Source organism: Microcebus murinus, chromosome 2 (assembly GCF_040939455.1).
Source record: "Microcebus murinus isolate Inina chromosome 2, M.murinus_Inina_mat1.0, whole genome shotgun sequence".
Lineage (NCBI taxonomy): Eukaryota > Metazoa > Chordata > Mammalia > Primates > Cheirogaleidae > Microcebus > Microcebus murinus.
In genome coordinates this window covers 32,204,086-32,224,753 of record NC_134105.1, presented here as the reverse complement: position 1 = coordinate 32,224,753, position 20,668 = coordinate 32,204,086, and the positions used below count along the sequence as shown (strand labels likewise).

Sequence of the window (20,668 nt, the reverse complement as noted above, 5' to 3'; positions counted from 1 at the left end):
TTACTCAGAAATGCAGTCTTGCACTGTTAGAACACCAAGCAACCTCAATCACAATGGCTAACAATTATTAAACATTTACAGGGGCCAGGAAAAAGTGTTAGCTACGCTTCATGGACTCCCACCCTTTTGAGATAAGTTTCATTATTATTACTATTATCTCCATTCTGCAGACGTGGAAACTGATGCATCCTCAGGTTAGTAAAGTGGTGGAGCTCAGCTTTGACCCCAGACGGTCAGAGCCACAGCCAGAGAATTTAACTACGCACTGGCCTATCGGACTGTGTTACCTAGGCAGGAAGCGGTTAAAAGTCTCTGCTGGTGTACACAGGGAGGTTTCCATCGTCTGCACTTGTCATCCCTCAAATTCTTAAAAATGATTTAAGGAAATCAGTCCTCATGTGCTCAGAAAGCATTAGAGATTTTATTCTGAACAAACAAGGAGCGTGCGTGTTATGACGGGGCAGGGCCTTTGGAAAGGCGGGGGACAGACCAGGAGAGATGGGCGGGCGAGGATCTAAGGGCCTCTTGCCTTTGAGGTGCACCAGGTCCTTGCTTCACCCCAGGTCGCTCTGAAATCCTAGAACCAGCAGCACGCCCAGTAGCACTAGACACAAGTGACTCATTGTCCTTCGGCCTCAAACAATAGCAGCCTGCGTAGCATACAAAACACATTTTATGAGGGACAGCTGCCACCATGGGCCACAGCCACACTCCTCACAGGAGCCACTCTCCTCCTCTTGCCTCTTGGTTGTTCAGTCTTATTTTAATTGTTGGTTTGAGGACAAGAGGTAGTGACAACACAAGTCCATTAGGCTCACTCCTTATTTACTTTCTTTGCTTACACCGGGATTAGGCAAGATTTGAAGGCAGCATCTCAACTCCGCCCTTTTCTTAACCCTTCTCCCCAAGCCATATAGGCACTTTGCCACCCCCACCCCTCCCCCACCGTGAGGAAGGGACACTTGTTCCAACTGGGGAGCGGAGGACTGAGTGTGTGCTATTGCAACAACACGCTGGTGTGGGCGTCCTGCCCCCAGGGGACAGACCTCTCCTTCCAGGCCTAAGTGGTGTCTGCCACCAGTGAATTTCTGCGTTGGAACTGCTCCAACACCCCTGGGGGCTCAGGTGGGCCCCTAGTTCCTACTTTTCCCTTTCTAACAGGGCTTCCACGAGAAAGCAAGAATGTGGCTGAGATGGCTCTTCGAATTGCCTGGGCCCAGAGAGGCAGTGGGGTGGGCAGCTGCCTCGCTGGTCCACCACCCTGGCCACTTGCACGGACGTGACATCCGCAGGAGAGGGTGTGGTAGTCCCTGCCAAGCCTGCCAGGCTTTGTTCCTCCGAGACCTGGCTACCCAGACATAAGGAACCACGGGGCCCATAGACTGCTACGTCCTTCCCCCGTGCATATGTGGTGTCTGATTATCTTGGTATATCTGATGTGGCAGATTGGAGCTGGTGGCCGGGGAGGAAATTGTCTCAGGAAGCTGGATGCTGGATCCAATGTGGCAACTCTATGAGGTAATTATACCGGAGTTTCAGGGTGGTGCGGTTGGTATCTAAGAGGCTTGGTCAGCTCGCCCTGGGAGCCTCATGGGATGCCCTGGGCCTGGATAGTCTTGTCGCCCTTGGGGAAGTGAGGAAACCCTAGAAGTTGCAATCAGGAAACTTTACCCTGGTTTCAGGCCTCCTGGGAAGCTCCACTGAGGACATATGCTGTGACCTTACCCTGTGAACTGTGACTTCTTAGGGTAACTGGGTCGGAGGGCTTGTTTTCTCCAAGCTTCAGGCCACGTCCCCTGTGGGACCGCAGGGGTGCTTCAGATGCTGGGCATGTCTGGGAGGTCAGCGAGGGCAGACCAGGAGTGGGGAAAGGCACCCTCCGGGGAGGTGGAGGCTGAGCAGAGGAGGAAGAGTGTGGTGTCCCCCTAAGGACGCTTCTAAGTCCCAAGGAGGTGCTGACTCCTCTCTGGAAGGCTGGAAGTGGCTGGAAGTGGCCGGAAGCATGGGAGGCGGGCAGCCTCCTCTAGAGGCTTGTAGAGAGAAAGTGCTCTCTACCTATCTACCAGGGTTGTTTGTCTACAATAGAGCAGAGTGAACAGGGTTAACACCAGCTCTAACCTGGAGTGAGCCAGTGAGCCCCTGGAACTAACCATGCGTCCACCCAAGTTTTTCTTGAGCATCTATCAGGGCAGGCCTGTGAGCACATTCGAGAATGGCGACTGGTGTGCACACGTGTCTTCCTGCTCTGCTCGGCTTCTCAAAGGGGCTCTGCAGCCACCCCAAGGCGGAGGCCCCGGCTGGAAGTCCTGTCTGCTGCGGGCAGGGTGGGGTGGGGACGGGGCGCCCGGCTCTTGGCTTGTTCAGCATCCATTCCTGGCTGTCTGGTAGCAGCGCCCTGAGCTTCCTTTGGGAAATACAACCCCATATTTGAAAGGAAGGTGATTGCTTATCTGTCATTCAGAATGATTGTGAGGAATTGAACACTTTGATGGGCACCTGTACCCTAGGAGCAGAGGGGTGTAGCTGGGATGTAACTAAAAAGGTTCTGGATGTGGGGTCAGAAGCCTGGGTTGAATCCTAGCTCTGTTGCTCATTAACAGGGCTCTTAGAATGCCATCCTTGGACCTCTGCTTCAGAAGGCTGAGTTAATCACATGCTTCAGATAAGAGAAAAACCACCTTTGGTCTGTAGCCCCTGCTTCCAGGTCACCCCATGGTTCAAATGCTGGGACTTCATCAAGAACTGCATCCCGCAGGGAACTTCCATTGCCATGTGGCGACATCTGCCCAGCATGTCCTGTTTTCTCCCTTCGTCCTGTCTAGGCCACCAGCAGTCCATCCTGAAATCCAGGGACCTTACCACCTTTCCAGTTCCCCCTGCCCTCTGTGTGCTGGGGAGGGTCCCACGGTTGCTCATGGCAACCACGCCCTTGCCCGCAGCTGGCTCCCTGGCCCCCTCTTGCTTGATCCTTTCTGCCTGGCAAATCGCCGGCCCCGCACTTGGAGTGGCTGGCAGAGGAAAAGATGCAGGCCCCCAACGGACCATGGTCTCATAGCTCCTTGCCTGGGTCCCACCCCCTCCCCAGTGTCTGACCCATTTCTCTGCTCCTTTTTCTGCAAAACTCCTTGGAGGAGTAGCCTCCACTTCCTCTGCTCCCATACACCTGGGTCTCCACTTGGGAGTTTGTCCCCAATATGCTGTCATGTCTCTTGAAACCACTCTTGTCTAGGTCACCAGTGACCTCCACTTGGCCAGTTTCCAAGGTCAATTCTAGTCCATATCTTCTCTGAGCTGCCTGCAGCAGTTGGCTAATGGCAAACCAGGCCCTCGCCTTTGGAAAGCTGTCCTCTCTGCCCAGGACGCTGTCTCAGTGTTTGCCTCCAGCCTCAATGCCCTCCTCACTCTCCTTTCCTGCTTTTCCTCGCCACCCAGCCTCTACTCCTGCATATTCCAGGGCTCTGCTTCTCTCTCCACACTGCTCCCTGGGGATCCCCACCAGATCCTGGCTTTAAAAGCCACCCACATTTTTCTGGTTCCCAAATGCGTATTCCCCACCTCCCACTGCATCCAGGCTGGTCTCCCCTCTGCCTGCTCCATGTGATGCGTGGATGTCTCCCAGGTGTCTGAGTTCCCAGGTCCTCTCCCAGAGTCTTCCCACTTCACTAAATGACAGCTCTCATCTTCCAGTGGCTTAGGCCACCACTTGGAATTATTCCTGATTTCCTTCCTTATCGCAAACCCACATCTAATCAGCAAATTGTGTCAGCTTCACCGTTACAACTTACCTGGAATCTGCGCACTTCTCCCGCCTCCTGACTTCCCTGATGCCATGTGTCCTCTCCCCTGGATGGTTGGTGACACCGTCTAACTGGCCTCCCAGCTTCTACCTGGGCCTCCGAGAGTCCATTCTGTACACTGAAGACACAGCGATCCCTTTGAAATGTAAGATCGGTCCTTTGCCCACGCGACCAATGGCTTCCCTTCCCAGGCAAAGACTCCCCCAACCCTGAGGTCCCACAGGTGGCTCCTGACTCACCTCCCCTTTTTGCACTCCATCCAGGTAGGTGTCTGTGCCTAGGTGCCATTCCCTTCGCCTGCAACACTCTTCCCCTAGGTACTGGCACAATCACTGTCTTATCCTTACCCAGATCTCAGCTCAAACGTGCCCTCTTCAGTGAGCTCCCTCGTTTTCCATCTGAAGTAGCAGTCTCTTCTGATGCTCCCACGAAGCTATTGTAAAGCTATTTTACTTTCTTCATAGCACTCACCGTTATCTGAAATAATCGTATTTATTTCTTTACTTGTGTATTATCCATCTTCTTCCCCACCAGAAGGAAAGCTTTATGGGGGTACAAAGTCTGCCCCCAATAGTTAGCACAGAGCCTACCACATGGTTGCCTGGGTCGCCACAGAAGGTTGTAAAGGCTGTTCACTGCACCAGAGCTCCAGGCTGAGGAGCCGGTGGGAACTGATATAGCCAATTTGCAATGATTTGCTGATTTGCAATTACACTGATTTGCAATGTGTGCCACGTGGGCTGGCTGTGACTCGGTGGTGGGCATTCAAAAAAATATTCATTGAATAAATGACTGAATGATGGATGTGCAGAGCCTTTACTTATTGTCTTCTGTAGGGGCAGGGCCTGCAAAGCCTGGGAGGCCAGGGAATAGAAGAGAAAACAGTCTGGCGTGGCTGGAACAGAGGGTGAAGGTGTTGCCCAGGCAAGGTGGCAGAGGTGGAAAGGGTCATTGGTGGTGAGCGTTCAGACTCTGTCCTAAGATATTCCAGGCCATGCATGACCCTACCTCCACCTTGCAGCTGGTTCTACCACGCCCCACCTGCAATCCCTCTCCGCAGCCCTGGCTCCAGCCGTGCCCTGCGGGTCCCTGTGAATTCCAGTGCCTCTAGGACCCAGCCGGGGCAGGCACTGTGCTGGGTGCTGGGAGCCCAGAGGCTGTCAAAGCCTGGCCTTGCCCTGGGAGAGCTCCCAGGCTAAGTGGGCGGGCGTGGGGGCAGGAGGCGGGGAGGCAGTCCGGGAAGAAATGATCACAAGATCCCTAGAGAAGTGCTGCGGTAGGCGGGGCTTGTAGGTAGAAGGCTCAGGGAAGGTGACTCCTGAACTGGGTGTTGAAGGACAAGGAGGCGCCAGGCTCAGGGACTGACAGGGAGGCAACAGGGAGTCAGGGAGCACCACGGGAGAGGTTCAGAGTCTGGCTGGTGGAGTCACAAGATCATTGAGGTCCAGATGAACACACACACACACACACCTTTGCAGGCAATTTTGGAGTGTCCTTAGTCCCTCTGGCTTGCCTGGGAAGAATGCCCTCCCTTCCCTCTGGTTCCAGCTCACCGCCTTCACAGGCCTGCAAAGCTCCCTGCAACTCTGGACTTTGGACCTGTCACCGGAAATCCACTTGTTTATTGGGGCCACTAGCCTGAGCAGCTGTGTGCTGCGGGGTCTGCACCTTCTAGGGCCCACTGAACCCCTCTCTGGATCCCAGCTGTGTCACCCCCAGCACAGGGTTGGGGTGAGGCCTGAGCTGGTAAAGTTCTAGGCAAAAGCCTGGGAAGATGCAGAAAGAGCCCTCCCGGTTGGAAGCACTGCCCGCTGCCCCGCCTCCGCCCCCCTGCAGCTCGCCCCGCCCGCCCGCTGCCTCCCCAGGTGAGTCAAGTGGCCGCTCTGGCCCGCCCACCGATCCAGGTTCTGCCGGCCCCAGCCGGAAGCTTCCTCCACGGACTGTGTACAGTTCCTGAAGGTGGGAGCAGAGGGGGAAGCTAGTGGGGGGCTGCGAGGGGGTCCCCAGGCTCTGCAAGATCCCCAGGGGCTCCTGGCAGCAGGAAAGAGGTACAGATCAGAGCAGGCGTGCGCTTGTTAGTGGAGGAAAGTGTGACCTGAGGTGGTGGCGTGACGTCTGTGTGTGTGTGTGTGTGTGTGTAGGGGGACGGGCAGCTCAGTGTGGGCTGTGCGTTCAGAGGCGTTTTGGGGAGTAGATATGTGCCCTTGGGAGGCTATGGTGTGTGTGTGTTTGTATGTGTGTCCTTGGGGAGAATTCCCAGGGCCAGGGCAGGGAGGAGTAAAGTCTTAGAAACATCAAATTGAATTCAGTTCATTCCAATTGAACAAATTGTCATTTTCTGAGGACCCAGTGCCCACAGTAGGCTAATGAACGAGTGAGCTGTTGACGGCACCTTCCTAGGGCGCCCCCCCATCTCGCACGTCACACGAGTAGCTCTGAGCGTGCCCAGCTCCGTGCGGCACCAGGGCACAGATTCATCAGCCAGGCCTGGCCCTCGGGGAGCTGCCCGCCTGGCAATTGCCAGTTCTGACTGATGGCAGACTGGGCAGGACAGTGTGGGGTCACCTGGGGTGGGGGACCCTGGGACAACCTCATGGGCAAGTATGGACTGATTTGGCCGTGATGGGCAGGGGTCCCAAACGCAGAGAAAGGGAATGGGAATGGCGGGGAAGAGAGGGTGGGTGAGTCTGGGTGTGGGGGAGGGAGAAGCAGGGAAGAGGGGGAGGGTTTGGCCTGAGGACCACGTGCTGGCTTGCAAGGCTTGAGGGGCGCAAGGAGGAGTCTGCAGGCAGCACTGAGGGTGTGGGGGGCTCTTGAAGGAGTTTTAAGCAGGCAAGTGATGGGGGCAGATTTGGACTTTCAACCCATCACTCTGGGGAACAGAGTAGAGGTGGGGAGAGACCGGTGGGAGATACTGGCTAGAGTCGAGGTCCAAGGTGAAGGTGGCTTGGACTCAGCAGTGGCAGTGGTGGGGGGGGCAGAGTCGTTCCAGTGATATTTAGAGGAAGAACTGATAGGGCTTGACACCAGCTTGGACGTGATGAGCGAGGGTGTCTTTAAGGTATCTGTGTCAACAAATATGACAGATACTCCCCTCAACTAGGTGCTTCTCTCCTAGGCACTCCTCTAGCCTGGCTACTCTGACCCCAGTGACTCCCTAGAGTCAGGTGCTCCTCCTGCAGATACTCTCCAGCCCTAGCTGCTCCTCCCCCAGGTATGTCCCCAACGCTGCTGCTCTTCCTCTAGAGACTCCCCAGATTCAGGTGTGCCTCCTCAGACACACCTTTGATTCAGGTGCTGCTCCTCCAGGTGTTCCCAAGCCTAGAGGATCTTCCTCGTGCTACTCCCCTAATCCAGGTGTTCTTCCTCTAGGTGTCCTGGCCCTGGGGATTCCCATCCAGGTAATTTCCTGGTTCAGGTGATGCTTGTGTGGATGCTTCCTGGCTCGAGCCTCCCTCTGGGGGCAGAGAGTGGGCATCCTGTTGGTAGAGGTGGATGGACAGGGATTTGAGGTGGAGTAGCAGTGGCTCCCACTCAGGAATAGAAAGGCCCCTGCCCTGGGTGGGGACGTGCATCCTCCTCCACATGTGTGGTCTCCACTTTGGCTGGGGAGCCACCTCTGCCCCATCTCCTGTCCTTAGCTTGCCAAGCAGTGCAGCAGGCTGGGGGCTTTGGTTGAGTCAGTTCACCATCCTCGGCCTTAGAGCCCTCATCTGCAAAGAGGGGGTCATGCTTATACCCACATTACAGGGTTTTATGAGCCTGGTGCCTGAATCATAAAGAGTGCTCAGTAAGTTCTAGAATTTATTTATTTTTTTAGTATCTTCTAGAGCCGGACTCTGCAACTGTCCCTTATAGGTGGACAGTTGCTGTGAGCTCAGCTTGTTTCTCTTCTGTGGACACTGGTGTGGCCTGCTCTGCCACGCCCAGCATTTGTGCAGCACTGACATGGCTGTGAGTGTGACCTGGAGTGTGCACCCTGCGGCCATCCCTGACACCTACACATATGTGTGTTTTCCAGGACTGCCCTGGGGCTGCCTGGCATCTGGGGCGTCTCCTTGGAGCCGGGCTCTTTCTGGTGGAGGCCGAGGTTCACCAGCATCGTCAGGCTTCTCCATGACTGAGCCAAACCACAGTGAGTGACCATGGGGCGGTGACTGGGGAGGCTCCCCTTAGATGCTGGGCTTGGTGGCAAGGACCCTGCCTGCACTCCTCTTGGTGTCCCCAGAGAGCCCCATCTGAGGCTCACACATAATGCTATCCCTTTCTTTGCAGCCATCACGGGGACCTCGGAGCTCCCCACGGCATCAGCCACAGCCCCTGGACCAGGCACTGGGGCCCGGGCATGGCCGGTGCTGGTCGGGGTTGTGCTGGGGGCTGTGGTCCTCTCTCTGCTCATCGCACTTGCTGCCAAATGCCACCTCTGTCGCCGGTACTATGCCAGCTATCGGCACCGCCCACTGGCTGAGACAGGGAGGGGGAACCGCCCAGAGTTGGTCGAAGATGATGATGACGGCTTCATTGAGGACAATTATATTCAGCCTGGAGCTGGCGAGCTGGGGACAGAGGGTAGCAGGGAACACTTCTCCCTCTGAGCCCCAATCTTTGGACATTGCCCCCTCCCTCCATGCCTGACAGCTTAAGGACAGTGGCTTCTATGTGGGAGCCTTGAGTCTCAGGGACAGAGGCAGAGGGCTTAAAGGTTGACCAGGGTTAGAGCAATCCTTCCTTCCCTGACACTAGCCACCAACGTAACAATGACTTCTCTCTTGCTCAATAACCCTCAATGGCTCCCTGCTGTTCTCAGGACAAAGCCCAACCAAGGCTTGGGCATGGAAAAAGTCCCTCTGTGATCCGCCCTCTTGATTTCCTTCCTTGCCTCTCCCTATGTGACTAAATGTTTGTCATTCCCCACCTGCCACCCCATGCAGTTTCTCCATGCACCTCTGTTCACATTGTCCCTTTGCCTAAAAACTCTGTGACAGTGACGAAAACCCCAGTAGTAGGCCCCATGTGGCCTGCCTACTTGCCAGCATTTCAAATGTGCCCAGGTGATAACATGTGAGCAGGTGAAAACCAGTGCCAAGCTCCTTAATGAAATTTTTTCCTATCAATGAAGTGGGTATTCTGGTTATAATATATTATGTTTTTCACAGGGATTAATAAACGTATTTTCATTTTGAATAAAAAGTCATAGCTCATTTTTATTTTTCCTGAACTGAAACTTACCACTCATAGCGGTAGACACCGCTCACATGTTCCCTCCTCCAGGGACATGAGCCCATTCCTCTAATAACACCCTGTGAGTCCTGGCCACATTTTATTTTAATCTTTATTATAATGTGCACTTACCCCTTGCTGCACCTGTCCGCACAGCCAGACAGCTCTCTGGGGTCCCCGGCTGTTCTTGTTCTGTATCCTCAGATTCCTGCACAAGGCAGATGCCAAATAAATAGTCTGACTCACTGTGGGCAGAGAGGGAATGATGAAAGGTGAGGAAGTGGAGTCTGATGTGGAAGACTTTACGAGTCTTGATGAAGAGGAGGAGCACAGGGTCCTAGCAGCTGGTGGGGAAACTGAGCAAGGGAGGTAGGTTTAAGGTGGGAGACGCTTGAGTTAAGCTGCTTTCTATTTGCAAGCAACACAAGGAGTTTTGGGGAAAATCCTGGCTGCTGCGTGGAATCAAAGGACAGTGACTTGGGAGGGCAGGAAGCCAGGTGGTCCCAGCAGCCAGAGGCCAGGCATTGTACCTCTAGCGCTCTGTCACTTAGGGGCATAGGACTCCCAAACTCTGGATTCCAAGTTTCCAGTTCTCAGGGAGAGAATCTGTTTGGCCCAGTTTGGGTCAAGTACCCACCACTGGTCCAAGCAGCCAAGGGGGTTTGGGAACACGGCACATCCGTGGTTTGGGGAGCCTGCTCATTTGTTGAAGGTCATTCCCAGACAAGGGGCAGTCCTTGTAAGCCAGGCGGCCACCCCACGTGTGTTCTCCTGCATGTGGTTTCACCTTTTGAGGAAGGAGCCAGCAGAGAAGGTGAGTCTGTGATGGCTAACAGGGAGAGGTGCTTGAGGAAGAGGCAGGGGGTAAGGGGTGCCCACGACAGTGAGGAAGCCCAGGGGTGGGCTGGATTGGTGAGGGCCTTGGGTGCCAAGACACAGAGCTCACACTTTAGCCTGAGCTGAGGCTCGTCTGTGGCAAGGGAGTATCGTGATCATAACGGGGAAGTCCTTCTGGCTGCCGTGCAGAGAGGGATGGGAGAGGACAGACAGGGAGGAGGTGATAAGACCTGATTAAGGTGCGGCATGGAAACAGGGACTCCAGGGACGGGAGGGAGGCAGAGTTGACTGGATTTGGGGAGTAGGCAGGCATCAACAAAGCTGCCCCGGCTTCTGGGGGGGGGTGGGAGGGTGCACTGAGGAAGAGCAGGCTGGGGGAATGGAGCTTTAATGTTGGATGCAGGATTTCCACGGGGAGGTGCCCAGGGACAGCTGAGTTCCCAGGGGAGAAGTCCAGGCCGGTGACATGGGTTTGGGAACACTCAGCATTCGGGTCACTGAGGGCAGGAGTGGATGAAATCTCCAGGGCAGGGCAGAGTGGGAGGAGGTGTTGAGGACCCAGTGGGGGACATGCAGGGAGTATCAGCAGAGGAGGCTTCGAGGAAGCAGCCAGAGAGGAGGGGAGCCCGGCTCACCGAGCCCCAGGCTGGCAGTGGTTCCTGAGTCCAGAGAGGGTCTGACCTTGGCAGGCGTGGGAGGAGCAGAGGCTGCCCGGCCACAGACCTAAGGGCTGAGAGCATGTACATAGGAGAAGCTGCACCCCTGCCCTCAGGCTCCCTCGATCCCCCTGCACAGAGAGGCTGCCCCACATGCCGCTCTGTGCCAGGAGCAGCTCAGCTGTCCCTGTTTCCACGTACTCTTTGGGACCGAGTCCAGGCCTCTGAGGGATCCAGGAGAGAGTAAGGGCCGGATCCCAGATCAGCCATTGCTCCTCCTGAGCCTGTACACACAAGGGTCCACAGCTGGGGCTTCCTCTCAGAACCTACAGTGGGTTGAGCAGGAGCCTGGAGTCACAAGAACCCTGGACCCTGTCCTTCAAGACCTCCTGTGATTGGAGGACTCCTTCCCACTGTGGTCTGTGTTCCGCATGCCTCGCCCAGACGCAAAGAGGCGCGGGGGCCTGTGATTCGGCCAGGCCCTCTCTGGTCTGGCCTCTCCAGCATCAGGCCCAGCCTGGGCCTACACCTTGTCCCCTACTCCCCAGCAGCTGCTACTGCCTACTCTGCCCTGGGAACCGAAACCCAGACTGACCATGGGGGTCAATCCAGACACCTGCTGCCTTGGCCTGAGGCCTCCAAGGACAAGGCCGTGTCCCTTACCCTGGGTGAAGGGCACAGAAATTCCCACAGAGTTCTGGTGGAGTGGGGAAGTGAGTTGAGAGCACAAGTTACTTGGATTCAAACCCCAGCTCTGCCATGTACATGCTGTGTGGCCTTGGGCAAGTTACTTAGCCCCTCAGTGCTCCAACCTCTCAGTAAAATGGGGATCCTAACATCACTTACCTCCTATGGGCGTTAGCAGGAGTAAATGAGTTTCTATGCAAGATGGAACAGAGCAAGTGTTAGTTATGTCCCTACGGGCACCCCCAGGGCACTGGGTACCTGCAAGGGGTAACCAGTGTTAATCCTGAGGGAGGAGTTGCCAAGCCGCCTCCTTCCTCATTCACTTCCTGGCTGGGGATTTGACCATCTCTGTTTCTCAGGACTCGGATGGCAGGATCTGGTCAGGAGAGCAAAGGATTAGAATTAGAATCTCTGATGCAGAAGAATATAATAGCAACACAAATGACACTATCATTAGTGTTCTAAGGCACTGATGTTGTTCTAGCACTTTCTTCTAACAGTCCTGCTGGGCAGCCCCTTTTGTAGATCGAGATGCAGCTCAAGCAAGTTAACTGCAATGTGCCTACTTCACCCAGCAATAATGCCATGACCTCACCATGAAGAAATGATAAAACAGACTCCGAGAGGAACTTCTTGCTTGTTGGAGTCGCTCCCATCTTGCTTGGGCTGGCTCCTCCCTCCCCCAGCGAATGGGGCTGAGGAGTTTCAGGGTGCAGGCTCCAGTCCTGGGGAGCATGCCATGAGGGCAGAGCCAGAGGGTCTTGTTGGTGTCTGGGCTTGGCCCTCAGCATCTGTGGCTCATTCCTGGGGTGACTGCCAAGGCTATGCCCAGGGGAGTCTCACAGGTCCCCTGGAGAAGAATCAGGAAGGCAGCCCCTGTCCTTGTGCAGGAATCGGGACATGAGGGGACATGTGCAGATCCCCTGGGGCCTGGAGGAAGCTCCTCAAGGGAAACTTGAGTGTCCCCAGAAAGCCCAGGTCTCTTGTGGGATGTGACTGGATATCATGTGAGGACCACCTGGACTGGCCCAGATTTGGCAGTTTCTAGAAAGTGTTCTTCTCAGACATGCAGGTGACACAGCTGAGAACCTGGAGTTTGACCGTTAAGCCCAGGAGGGACATATGTCAACTTTCTCTACACTTCACCTGCCACCTGATGGGAGCCTCTAGGTCCAGGCCATTCTCCCTGTCTCCCCATTAGCCCCCTCTCACCTTTTCTCTTCGTTCAATACCAGTTTAGATTTCAGGGTATGGCCCCTTCTTCATGCTATTCCTTCTTTCTGGGATACTCTTCCCACCCTTGCTAGCTTGGCAACTTCTCATCCCTCAGTGGCCAGCCAAGATGGGCTTTTGTTTGGCCATTTCTTCTTATTTTTCTAAGGCCAATCTCCAGCTCCACAGAGCAGCCACCAAGTCCCAAATCCTATCTGGCCACAGGACTCTCCTTCCCTGGTTAAAATCTTTCCATGTTTTTCAGTTCCTCAGGACAAAGTCCAAATTCCTCCGCTGGGTGAGTGATGAGATGCAGAAGTTTAGCTGGATAGTAGGGGGTGAAGACAGCAGGGGCAGCAGTAGAGGGAGCGAGCAGAGAGGCTGGTAGGCCGCTGGTTGCCACGTAGACAGAGGAGGGCTTTAGAGAAACAGTTTGCACTATCGGAAGGCAGAAGTGGTGGGAAGTCTGCTTTGGGGACTGAGGAGTGGACGCATCTCTGCCTGGCCTGTGCCTCCACCCGGCTCGCACCGTCACCAGTCTCCTGTTAGAGTTGGGCGTGCAGGTGCCGACTGCCACTACCCTGCGGGCTAAGCCCTCACCTCAGCCTCACACCGTCCCAGGAGAGGCTGGCGCCGGCCCTGCCCTCGGCAGCTGCTCCATCAGGGGTTTATGCTAACACTCCCCCTCCCCACCTTCTAGGTTCTGTGCATCTGTTTTCCTTTAGAAAAGAAATATTGTGAGAATCGTGAAAGAGTGTGACCTTGTCTCGGATGAAAGGAAAAGGAATTTCTCCCTATCCTATAGGATAGAAGGGCATTCTGTGGTCCTCTAACAGCCACGGAGGAGGTGCTCATAGTGAGAGATCCCTTTGGGAATCCAGGAAGAATGAACTTCTGGGGTAGAGAGCACAGGGCCCGGGGCGGGGGCAAAAGATTCTGGGAAACATGGGTAGTGGCCTAACTACACCCCCCCCCCCCCCCGGCCAAGTTACAGAGGGTCTCTCCCTGCCCCTTGCACACACCTGCCTGCTGGCCAAGCGGGAGTTCTTCTTCCCCCATCCAACAAAGCACTGACTGTGTGGGGGGCTCGTGCCAGGAACTAGGGGTGCACAGAGAAGTGGGCGCAGACCCTGTGGGAGGAGCTCCCCTCCTGATGGGGAGACGGGCACGCAGAGAGAGAGCCGCAGATGGGAGCCACCATGCAGGGTGTCACGGCACAGGCGGGGGCAGCTCAGGAGTTTAGGGGGAGAGGGTCAGGGAAGATGCCCCAGAGGATGTGGAGAACAGAAGGCAAAGAGAACAGAACATCTGAGGTGAGAGGACATGGCAAGTTCGTGGCTCGTGGGGGGCTTTGTGGGGAGAGTGAGACCAAACTGTGTCCGGGAGCCGTGAGAGGTGGGGAGCCACTGGGAGGTTTTAAGGTAGATTTTCATTTTCGTTTTTAGGATGATCCCTCTGGCTCAAGCGTGTGTGAGTGGGGGCGGGGCTGGGAGAAGGGGATCTGAGAGGGGAAGGGAGCAAAGGCAGGGAGAAGAGTAAGGAGGACAGTGTGCGAGTCAAGCGAAGACAGAGGGTCCCTGCGAGGCAGTGGGTATGAAAACATGGATTCAGTGTCTGCGAGGGGAGCCACAGGAGCTGGAGATTTGCTATTGGACTTGGGTATAGAGAGAGTGAAGCTGCCGTGGCTGTCTTGGGTCACCTGAGGTTTCTCACCTGGATGCCTGCTGAGCGGTGGCACCTCCAGACGGGACAGAGGAGCCAGTTAGTTCCAGATGAGAGAAGCAAGATTTTGAATATGCTGAGCAGAGTCGCCCACGGAACCCCCAGGGAGAGGCGTGTCCTTGGCGTTCTGGTCTCCTCCCGCTGCTCCCTCCCTCAGTTTGCGACACCTTTGCCCTCACTGCCAGCCCAGCATTTTCTCAAGGAGACATCCTCAACCTTGCCTGCTGAAAGCAATCGTTTCTAGTCAAAGCCTTGGTAGCTCTAGGGTAGTCTCTTTGGAGGCGGGTCTCCTTTCCCCGCCTGCCTCTCTGGGTGTCTTCTTCCACGGGGCCCCAGCCCCGTGCAACCTGCGCCTCGCAAAGCAGGAAGTGATGACAGAGTAACTTGAGCACTGCTTCCAGTGGAACTTTATTGTTGCCACCCAGGAAATGTAACTGCACACCACAGAAGGGGAGCTCCCTTCCACGGCTGACTCCAAGCAGGAAGTGACTCTTACCAGCCCAGGAGCCCAGAAGCGGGCCAGCTGGTGCAGCCACTGCACAGACACAGGACGTGCTGGTTTCAGGGGTGGGGTGGGGAGCTGCAGGGAATCAGCTGAAGGGACGCAGTGAGAGGGAGGAGCAGTCTTCAGAGAGACCAGCTCCGGACAGCCCAGTACTGACGACCTCGTCCTGAACCCGTGAGGGAGCAAACACGAAGGACTCAGGTCCCTGCACCACCTCCCTGGGACTGCAAACCCTCCACCTACCCGAAGCTCAGCATCTACTCAGCCCGCTCCCCTCTAGTGCCTGGCCTGGCTGAGGGGACCTCTGTGGTGCTGTTTATAAGGCTGGGACAGGAGCAAAGGGCTCACTTTGGACAGCTGGGGCCGGGGCCGGGGGGGGGGGTCTCTGGGGTGAGACGGTGAGGTGATGACAAGACAGTAGCAGCCACCGTTTTATTGCACATCTGCATGAGCCCAGTCCTTCCACACACATGACGCTTCATCCTCACAGTCTGTGACCACAACCACTAACCACAAGCACCTGCGGCTAGAGAGGTTCGGTCGCTTGCCCCAGAACCCCAGCTGCGGAGTGCTCCGGGGGGAGGCCGTGCTAGGTCTGTCCTGTTCCAGAGCCCCCGTTCCTCCCACTCTGCCACCAGTTACTCTCCCCGATGAGTGGTCCCTGTGCCGTCTCGAGTGGGCAATAGTCACCCCTGTGGAAATCCTTGGTGGCTGCTGGACAGGGTTTGAGGGGTGCTGGAAACAGGGGTCCCAGACACAGACGGGCCGTTCCATGGACACAAATACTCAATTCCGAGGAGGAACACACTACCCTTCCCGGGGTGCAGATGTGTGGGAGCACGCGGGCTCTTAATCACACATTACACAGTCCCACCAAGGGCTGCCGCACCCTGGGCACGCCTAGCCACACACGTATGCACACATGCACCACACACACACACACCTGGCACGATTCTGGGGTCGCTGAGGCAGGTGGGGGGAAGGGCTCTGGCTCTGTCAGATGAGGTTGGCAATGCTGGATGTGGTCTCGTGACGCTGGCCAGCTGACAACTGTCCTGAGATGCTGAAGATGCTGCCATTGCCGCCGTGGCCCCCGTGGGTGGGGGCGGCTGTACAGATGGAGGCGCAGTGTCCGCTCACGCCCACCTGATACAGCAGCAAGCCCAGCAGCAAGAGCGAGCCCAAGGCAGCCAGAGTGATGCCCACCGACAGCATGGCAGCCAGGGGCCGAGCAGGGGCTGGGGCAGCGGCCAGTCCCGCCAGGGTCAGGCCGGTGACCAGCAGCACCAGGCCACTGAGCAGCACCACGAGGGCATCAGCCCCTCCGCCGCTGCGCAGCAGGGCCACATGGTGGGCCTGGCGTATGCAGTTCATGTCCTGCACGGCCGAGCTCATCAGCTGCTTGACCAGAACCAGCAGGGCCAGCAGGCAGAGCACGGTGCCGGTCGCTAGGCGCCACTCGCCCGAGCGGCTGCTGGTGGACGACAGCAGGACCACGCCACCTGCCCCACAGCCCGCCACGAGGCACACAGCCACGGCGAAGCAGAGCGCCGAGCGCCGCGGCTGCTGGGACCACCACAGCTCCACCTGCTCCGCCAGCACATCCGGGGGCAGCCCCTGCGACTCCCGGGCTTGGGCCGCCTGTTCAGACATGGCGTGCTCAGGCAGCCGTCAGGGCAGAGGGCAGAGTCAGGGGTCAGAGGGTGCAGTTCATGGCCTGGTGCCCCCACGACCTGCTTGGTAGCTACAGGCCCAGAGTCCCGTTCCTCTTGCAGTGCAGGCTGTGGTCCCCATCACCTGCAGGGGAAGAATCACAGTCTTACCTCCCCAGTCACCTGTGCATCATGGTTGCACCTGGGAGCCTTGCAGGTGACCCCTGAGAATCCTCCCCATGTCCCCTGGAATCCCCCCAGGAAAGCCCCTCCCCAGCTTTGTCCCTTGGGAAAGCCTCTCCTGTGACCCCAGGAGAGTTGCCCCGCCACAGTCCCCCAGCACCCTTTGGGGAATCCCCTTGCCGGCCCTGACCTCTCTGGCTCTGGCTCTCCCAGTCGCCTGTCCCATCCCGGCTGGCCAAGGGAGCTGGTGCCACGGTGGACGATGGGACGAACAGCCAGAGATAAAGCCTCATTCAGGACCTACTCACATGGCCTCAGCTGTCACTGCTGGTTCCTGTGGGGAGCTGTGGGGAGGGACAGGGGCTTATGACTTAACCCTTCTGGAACCAGAAGCCTGGCCCTGCATCTTCTCTCTTAGGCTGTCTCCTCCTTCTTTGTGGTTTAGGATCGGACTCTGTCACGCCCCCGACATCCTGACCAATCTTACAGCCTGAGTTTGGTGCTATAAACTGCTGGTGCCCAAATCCGTGTCTCTCCAACCTGATCTCCCTGGTCAATTGTTACCTTGATGTCCCACAGTCACCCCTGATGCAACAGGTCCCAACCCAAGCTCGTCATCGTACTCAGAGATGAGCTCACTGGGAAACCCAGACCCTCTTGTGAGCCCCACACCCAGCACTAAAGGCAGGAACCAGCCCTGCTTGCTTCTGCCCCCTGCTGCAGCCTGGGGCTCCCAGAGCCCGCATGTCCTGCTCTTCCTCCTGTGTTCCTCACTTCAGGCACACAAGACATCACCACACTCTCAGCCACCACTGGACTCCTCCTCCCTCCTGGCAGCTAATCCACCTCGGCCAGGCCCTTCCCATCCCGGAAGTCTACCTCCGGCATTTCTCCATGCAGTTCCCAGCTCTCCTCCCACTGCTCCTGCCTCCTTGCCCCCTACACCCCTGCTCGCCCCTCTCTTCTCCACCCCCACACCCCCTACCAACCTCCTCCATGCTTTCCCTAAAGTGAGGAAGGAGAAAGGAGGGCTCTGGAGTTGAACCCCACCCCCATCCTTCCCATTGGTGGGAGCTTGGTGAGGTATGTGACAGCAGTTGCTCATTTAACCTGTCCTGGAGGACAGCAGGGCAAAAGTGAAGCAGCCGGGGACATGCGGGCTCTGGGAGCCCCAGGCTGCAGCAGGGGGCAGAAGCAAGCAGGGCTGGTTCCTGCCTTTAGTGCTGGGTGTGGGGCTCACAAGAGGGTCTGGGTTTCCCAGTGAGCTCATCTCTGAGAACCTCAGTCTCCTTATCTGAAAAGTGAGGACAAGAACATTTATCTTGGGGAGGGGGTTTGAGTCATTTGACATCTTTGTTTCAGAATTCCAATGTGGCCTAGAGCCTGTGTAGATGCTCAAAGCGCGCTTTCTGAATAAATGAACACCATGTTACCCCTCCCATTCCAGGAGGACACAGGACTTAGGTCCTGGATCACTTCAGGAATATGACTACGTGGCCATGCACAGGTTACACCCTGGGGAGGTATTTGTCCTCCAGGAGACCCTCTGTGGGGGCTGCCCTGCCCCACAGGGTGGGCGGGGCTGGTGCTGACCCCCCCAAGTGGGGGAGGGGCTGTGGGTGGGGCTGTGGAGTCAGGTCCAGCATTCCTGTGGCTGTGACTTCACTTTTCCGAAAGTGCTTGCACAGGTGTGCTGAGACCCAGGGCTAGGCTGGGGCTGGGATGGAGGTTTGCAGGGGAAGGGCCAGTGGGAGAAAGTGGGGGAGAGGGAAACGGCAGGGACTGTGGGGAACTCACGAGAGGCCTGGATGGGCTGGATCTGATCCGAGCAGACAGGACCGGGCAGGTGGGGCGCTCCAGCTCCGTTTCCGGGGAGACGCTTCACCTGCTTAAACTGCGCTCAGGTGAGCCTGGCGGGAGAGGGATTAACAGGTGTTGTTTCCAGGCTGGGCCTGAGCCGATTGGCTGACGTGGCACTGCTCCTTCTACTGGGCAGAGGCATTCTTGGGAAGGGAGGGGCCTCTGCCTGCTGTTGTAGGGCTCTGAACAAAAATTCGCAGACCTGGGCAGCAGGAGGAATGTTGTGTACCTGTCCCAGAGCCTGGGCCCCAACCCACCCCCAGCTCCAACCCCAGTGTGGCTTTCGCCCCAGCCTCAGAACCTAGCCTCAACTCCAGCCACAGCTCCTATCCCTGCCCCAGCTCCTGCTGCCCGTCTGAGCCCCAGCCCCAGCCCCATTTCCAAATCCAGTTCTCATCCCAGCTCCAAATACAACCCCAAATCTGGCTTGAAATCTCAGCTCCAACTTCTAAGTCTAACCCAAACTCGGGACTTAGGTTCTAGACCCCAACCCCACCGTTGGCCCCAAACTTGACTCCTGCTCCTGATTCCAGTCCCCCAAACCCAATGCCAACACCAGCTGACCCCCAAACCCAGCCCCAGTACCTCTATCCCTTGGTCCCGGGTTGGAGCCCCCAAAGCCCCTGTTCATTCTCCTTCAAAGGCTTGAATATCTGGCCCAGGCAGGCCTGCCCAACATGGCCAGACCCTGCTAGGGGAGGCAGGATTTGAGTGAACAGGGAGGAAGGGTAAAGGCCTTTCAGGTGATGCCACCCTCCTTCACAAAGCTCACAAAGCCCCTGCCATCCACACCAGGCCAGGCATTTGCCATTGGCACCCTGCCCTCCAATCAGTCAGTGGCGTTCAGTTCTGCAGGCTCTGCACTCCACTCTGCTCTTCTGGTTTTTGAATCCAGAGTCCCCCTGCCTGGAATATTTACCACTTCCCAGCTTCACATTCTTCAACTGAGTCGACACCTCCTCCAGGAAGCCCTCCCTGACCACCAGGCTGGTTTAGGAGACTGTTTGGTATACCCACGCCAGCTGTGCTTCTCCCACAACTGTTCATACTGCAGTGTACTTAATTGTCCTTTATTTACTTACCTGTCATTCCCTACTAGACATGTCCCCAGTGAGTGCAGGAATAGTGTCTGTTTTGCTAACCATCATGACCTCAGGTGCCAGCATGTGGGGAGTAACCAAGAAACCTGCTGAATGACTGGCTGAAGAAATGAAAGTGGGAACTGACAGGTGTGGGGTTTTGAGCAGGGAGCACGTGAGATGGAGCTGGAAGACAAGTTTGGCTCAGGCTGCACAGGACCTGGGAGGCCAGGGTGAGGCATGTGGACTGTGTGAGGTGCCCCTGGAGGGTTCCGAAGAGTATCAAAGACATGGCCGGGCCTCTGGTCCTAAAAGGCAAATCTGGCCTCACACACCCCGTACTCCAGACTGGTGAAGGGGTGGCTGGTTGGAAGGGAGCAGGCTGTCCCTTGTCTCCTGCACCCTTACGATGCCTCTTGCTCTGTCCTTGTGATGGGGATGAAGTAGAAAAGAAAAACAAAGTCAAAGTTATCTTTCCATTACCAGTTCACAAAATAACTGTGCTTCTCTTTGCCCTGCTCCCTGGAGCTGATCAGGGGCCCATCAAACTCTAGAACAGCCCTGTCTAATAGAGATACAGTGTGAGTCACATTGCAACTTAAACTTTTCTAACAGCCACATTAAAAACTTAAAAACAGGTGAAAACAATACACTGAAAGGAAGATATTTTATTTGATTCCAAAATACATTTGAATATACAAGTTATTTATGAGCTATTTTATAGTTTTATTGTGCACAAAGTCCTGAGAGTTCGGTGTGTGTTTTATACTTACGGAGCATCTCAGGTCAGACCGGCCGCATTTCAAATGCTCAGCCACTGCCTTTGTCTTGCAGCTGTGTCCTTCCAGGACGGCACAGCTGTAGATGTCCTTCCCCTCAAGAAAGGGTTAGGGCAGGCTGGACTGGGGACAATGGTGTGGCGTTGCAGGCTTTCACCCTGCTCGTTGCAAAGCATTACAAGGGATCCCCTTCATAATAAAGGGGCTTAACCCAGAGGGTCAAGCACAGCAGGGGGCCCAGCAGGGCTGGTGGCTGCAAACTCTTGCACACATTTGACATTCATTTACCCTCTGGTCCCAAGGAGGGTCCAGCCCCAGCCAGCCCCACAGTCCAGCCATCCTGGGCAGAGCTGGGGCAGGGGACCCATGAGATTTTCTTTCCTTTTCTGTTCCCTTGGGGGTTTGAAGGGAGAAACAAAGCCTAAAATCTTCCTCTGTTTATTTTTTCTTTGTTTGTTTTTCTTTTTAAATTCTTTTTT

At 56.1% G+C, this 20,668-nt stretch overlaps 2 protein-coding genes across 2 annotated transcripts; one reads left to right on the top strand and one right to left on the bottom strand.

Annotated features, from left to right (window-relative positions):
• Positions 1–402: 402 nt before the first annotated feature.
• TMEM125 (transmembrane protein 125) lies at positions 403–19,819 on the bottom strand. The gene is made up of 9 exons (XM_012775847.3): positions 19,746–19,819; positions 18,269–18,381; positions 16,662–16,815; positions 14,123–16,433; positions 11,456–11,573; positions 9,150–9,225; positions 4,037–4,274; positions 3,786–3,954; positions 403–650 (listed from the first exon to the last, which is right to left on the bottom strand). Exon 4 carries the CDS (start codon positions 16,287–16,289, stop codon positions 15,633–15,635), a length of 657 nt encoding a protein of 218 aa, XP_012631301.2. The 5' UTR covers positions 16,290–16,433; positions 16,662–16,815; positions 18,269–18,381; positions 19,746–19,819; the 3' UTR covers positions 403–650; positions 3,786–3,954; positions 4,037–4,274; positions 9,150–9,225; positions 11,456–11,573; positions 14,123–15,632.
• On the top strand, positions 4,796–8,987 carry C2H1orf210 (chromosome 2 C1orf210 homolog). The gene is made up of 6 exons (XM_076010187.1): positions 4,796–4,936; positions 5,346–5,528; positions 5,634–5,662; positions 5,757–5,845; positions 7,819–7,932; positions 8,073–8,987. Exons 1-6 carry the CDS (start codon positions 4,796–4,798, stop codon positions 8,390–8,392), a joined length of 876 nt encoding a protein of 291 aa, XP_075866302.1. The 3' UTR covers positions 8,393–8,987.
• Positions 19,820–20,668: the final 849 nt, after the last annotated feature.

Bases quoted from the DNA above. Each gene is read 5' to 3' on its own strand.
- TMEM125 (XM_012775847.3), bottom strand. From the start codon at position 16,289: ATGTCTGAACAGGCGGCCCAAGCCCGGGAGTCGCAGGGGCTGCCCCCG.
- C2H1orf210 (XM_076010187.1), top strand. From the start codon at position 4,796: ATGACCCTACCTCCACCTTGCAGCTGGTTCTACCACGCCCCACCTGCA. The intron at 5,846-7,818 runs GTACAGATCAGA...TGTGTTTTCCAG, and splicing joins CTCCTGGCAGCAGGAAAGAG to GACTGCCCTGGGGCTGCCTG. The intron at 7,933-8,072 runs GTGAGTGACCAT...CTTTCTTTGCAG, and splicing joins CATGACTGAGCCAAACCACA to CCATCACGGGGACCTCGGAG.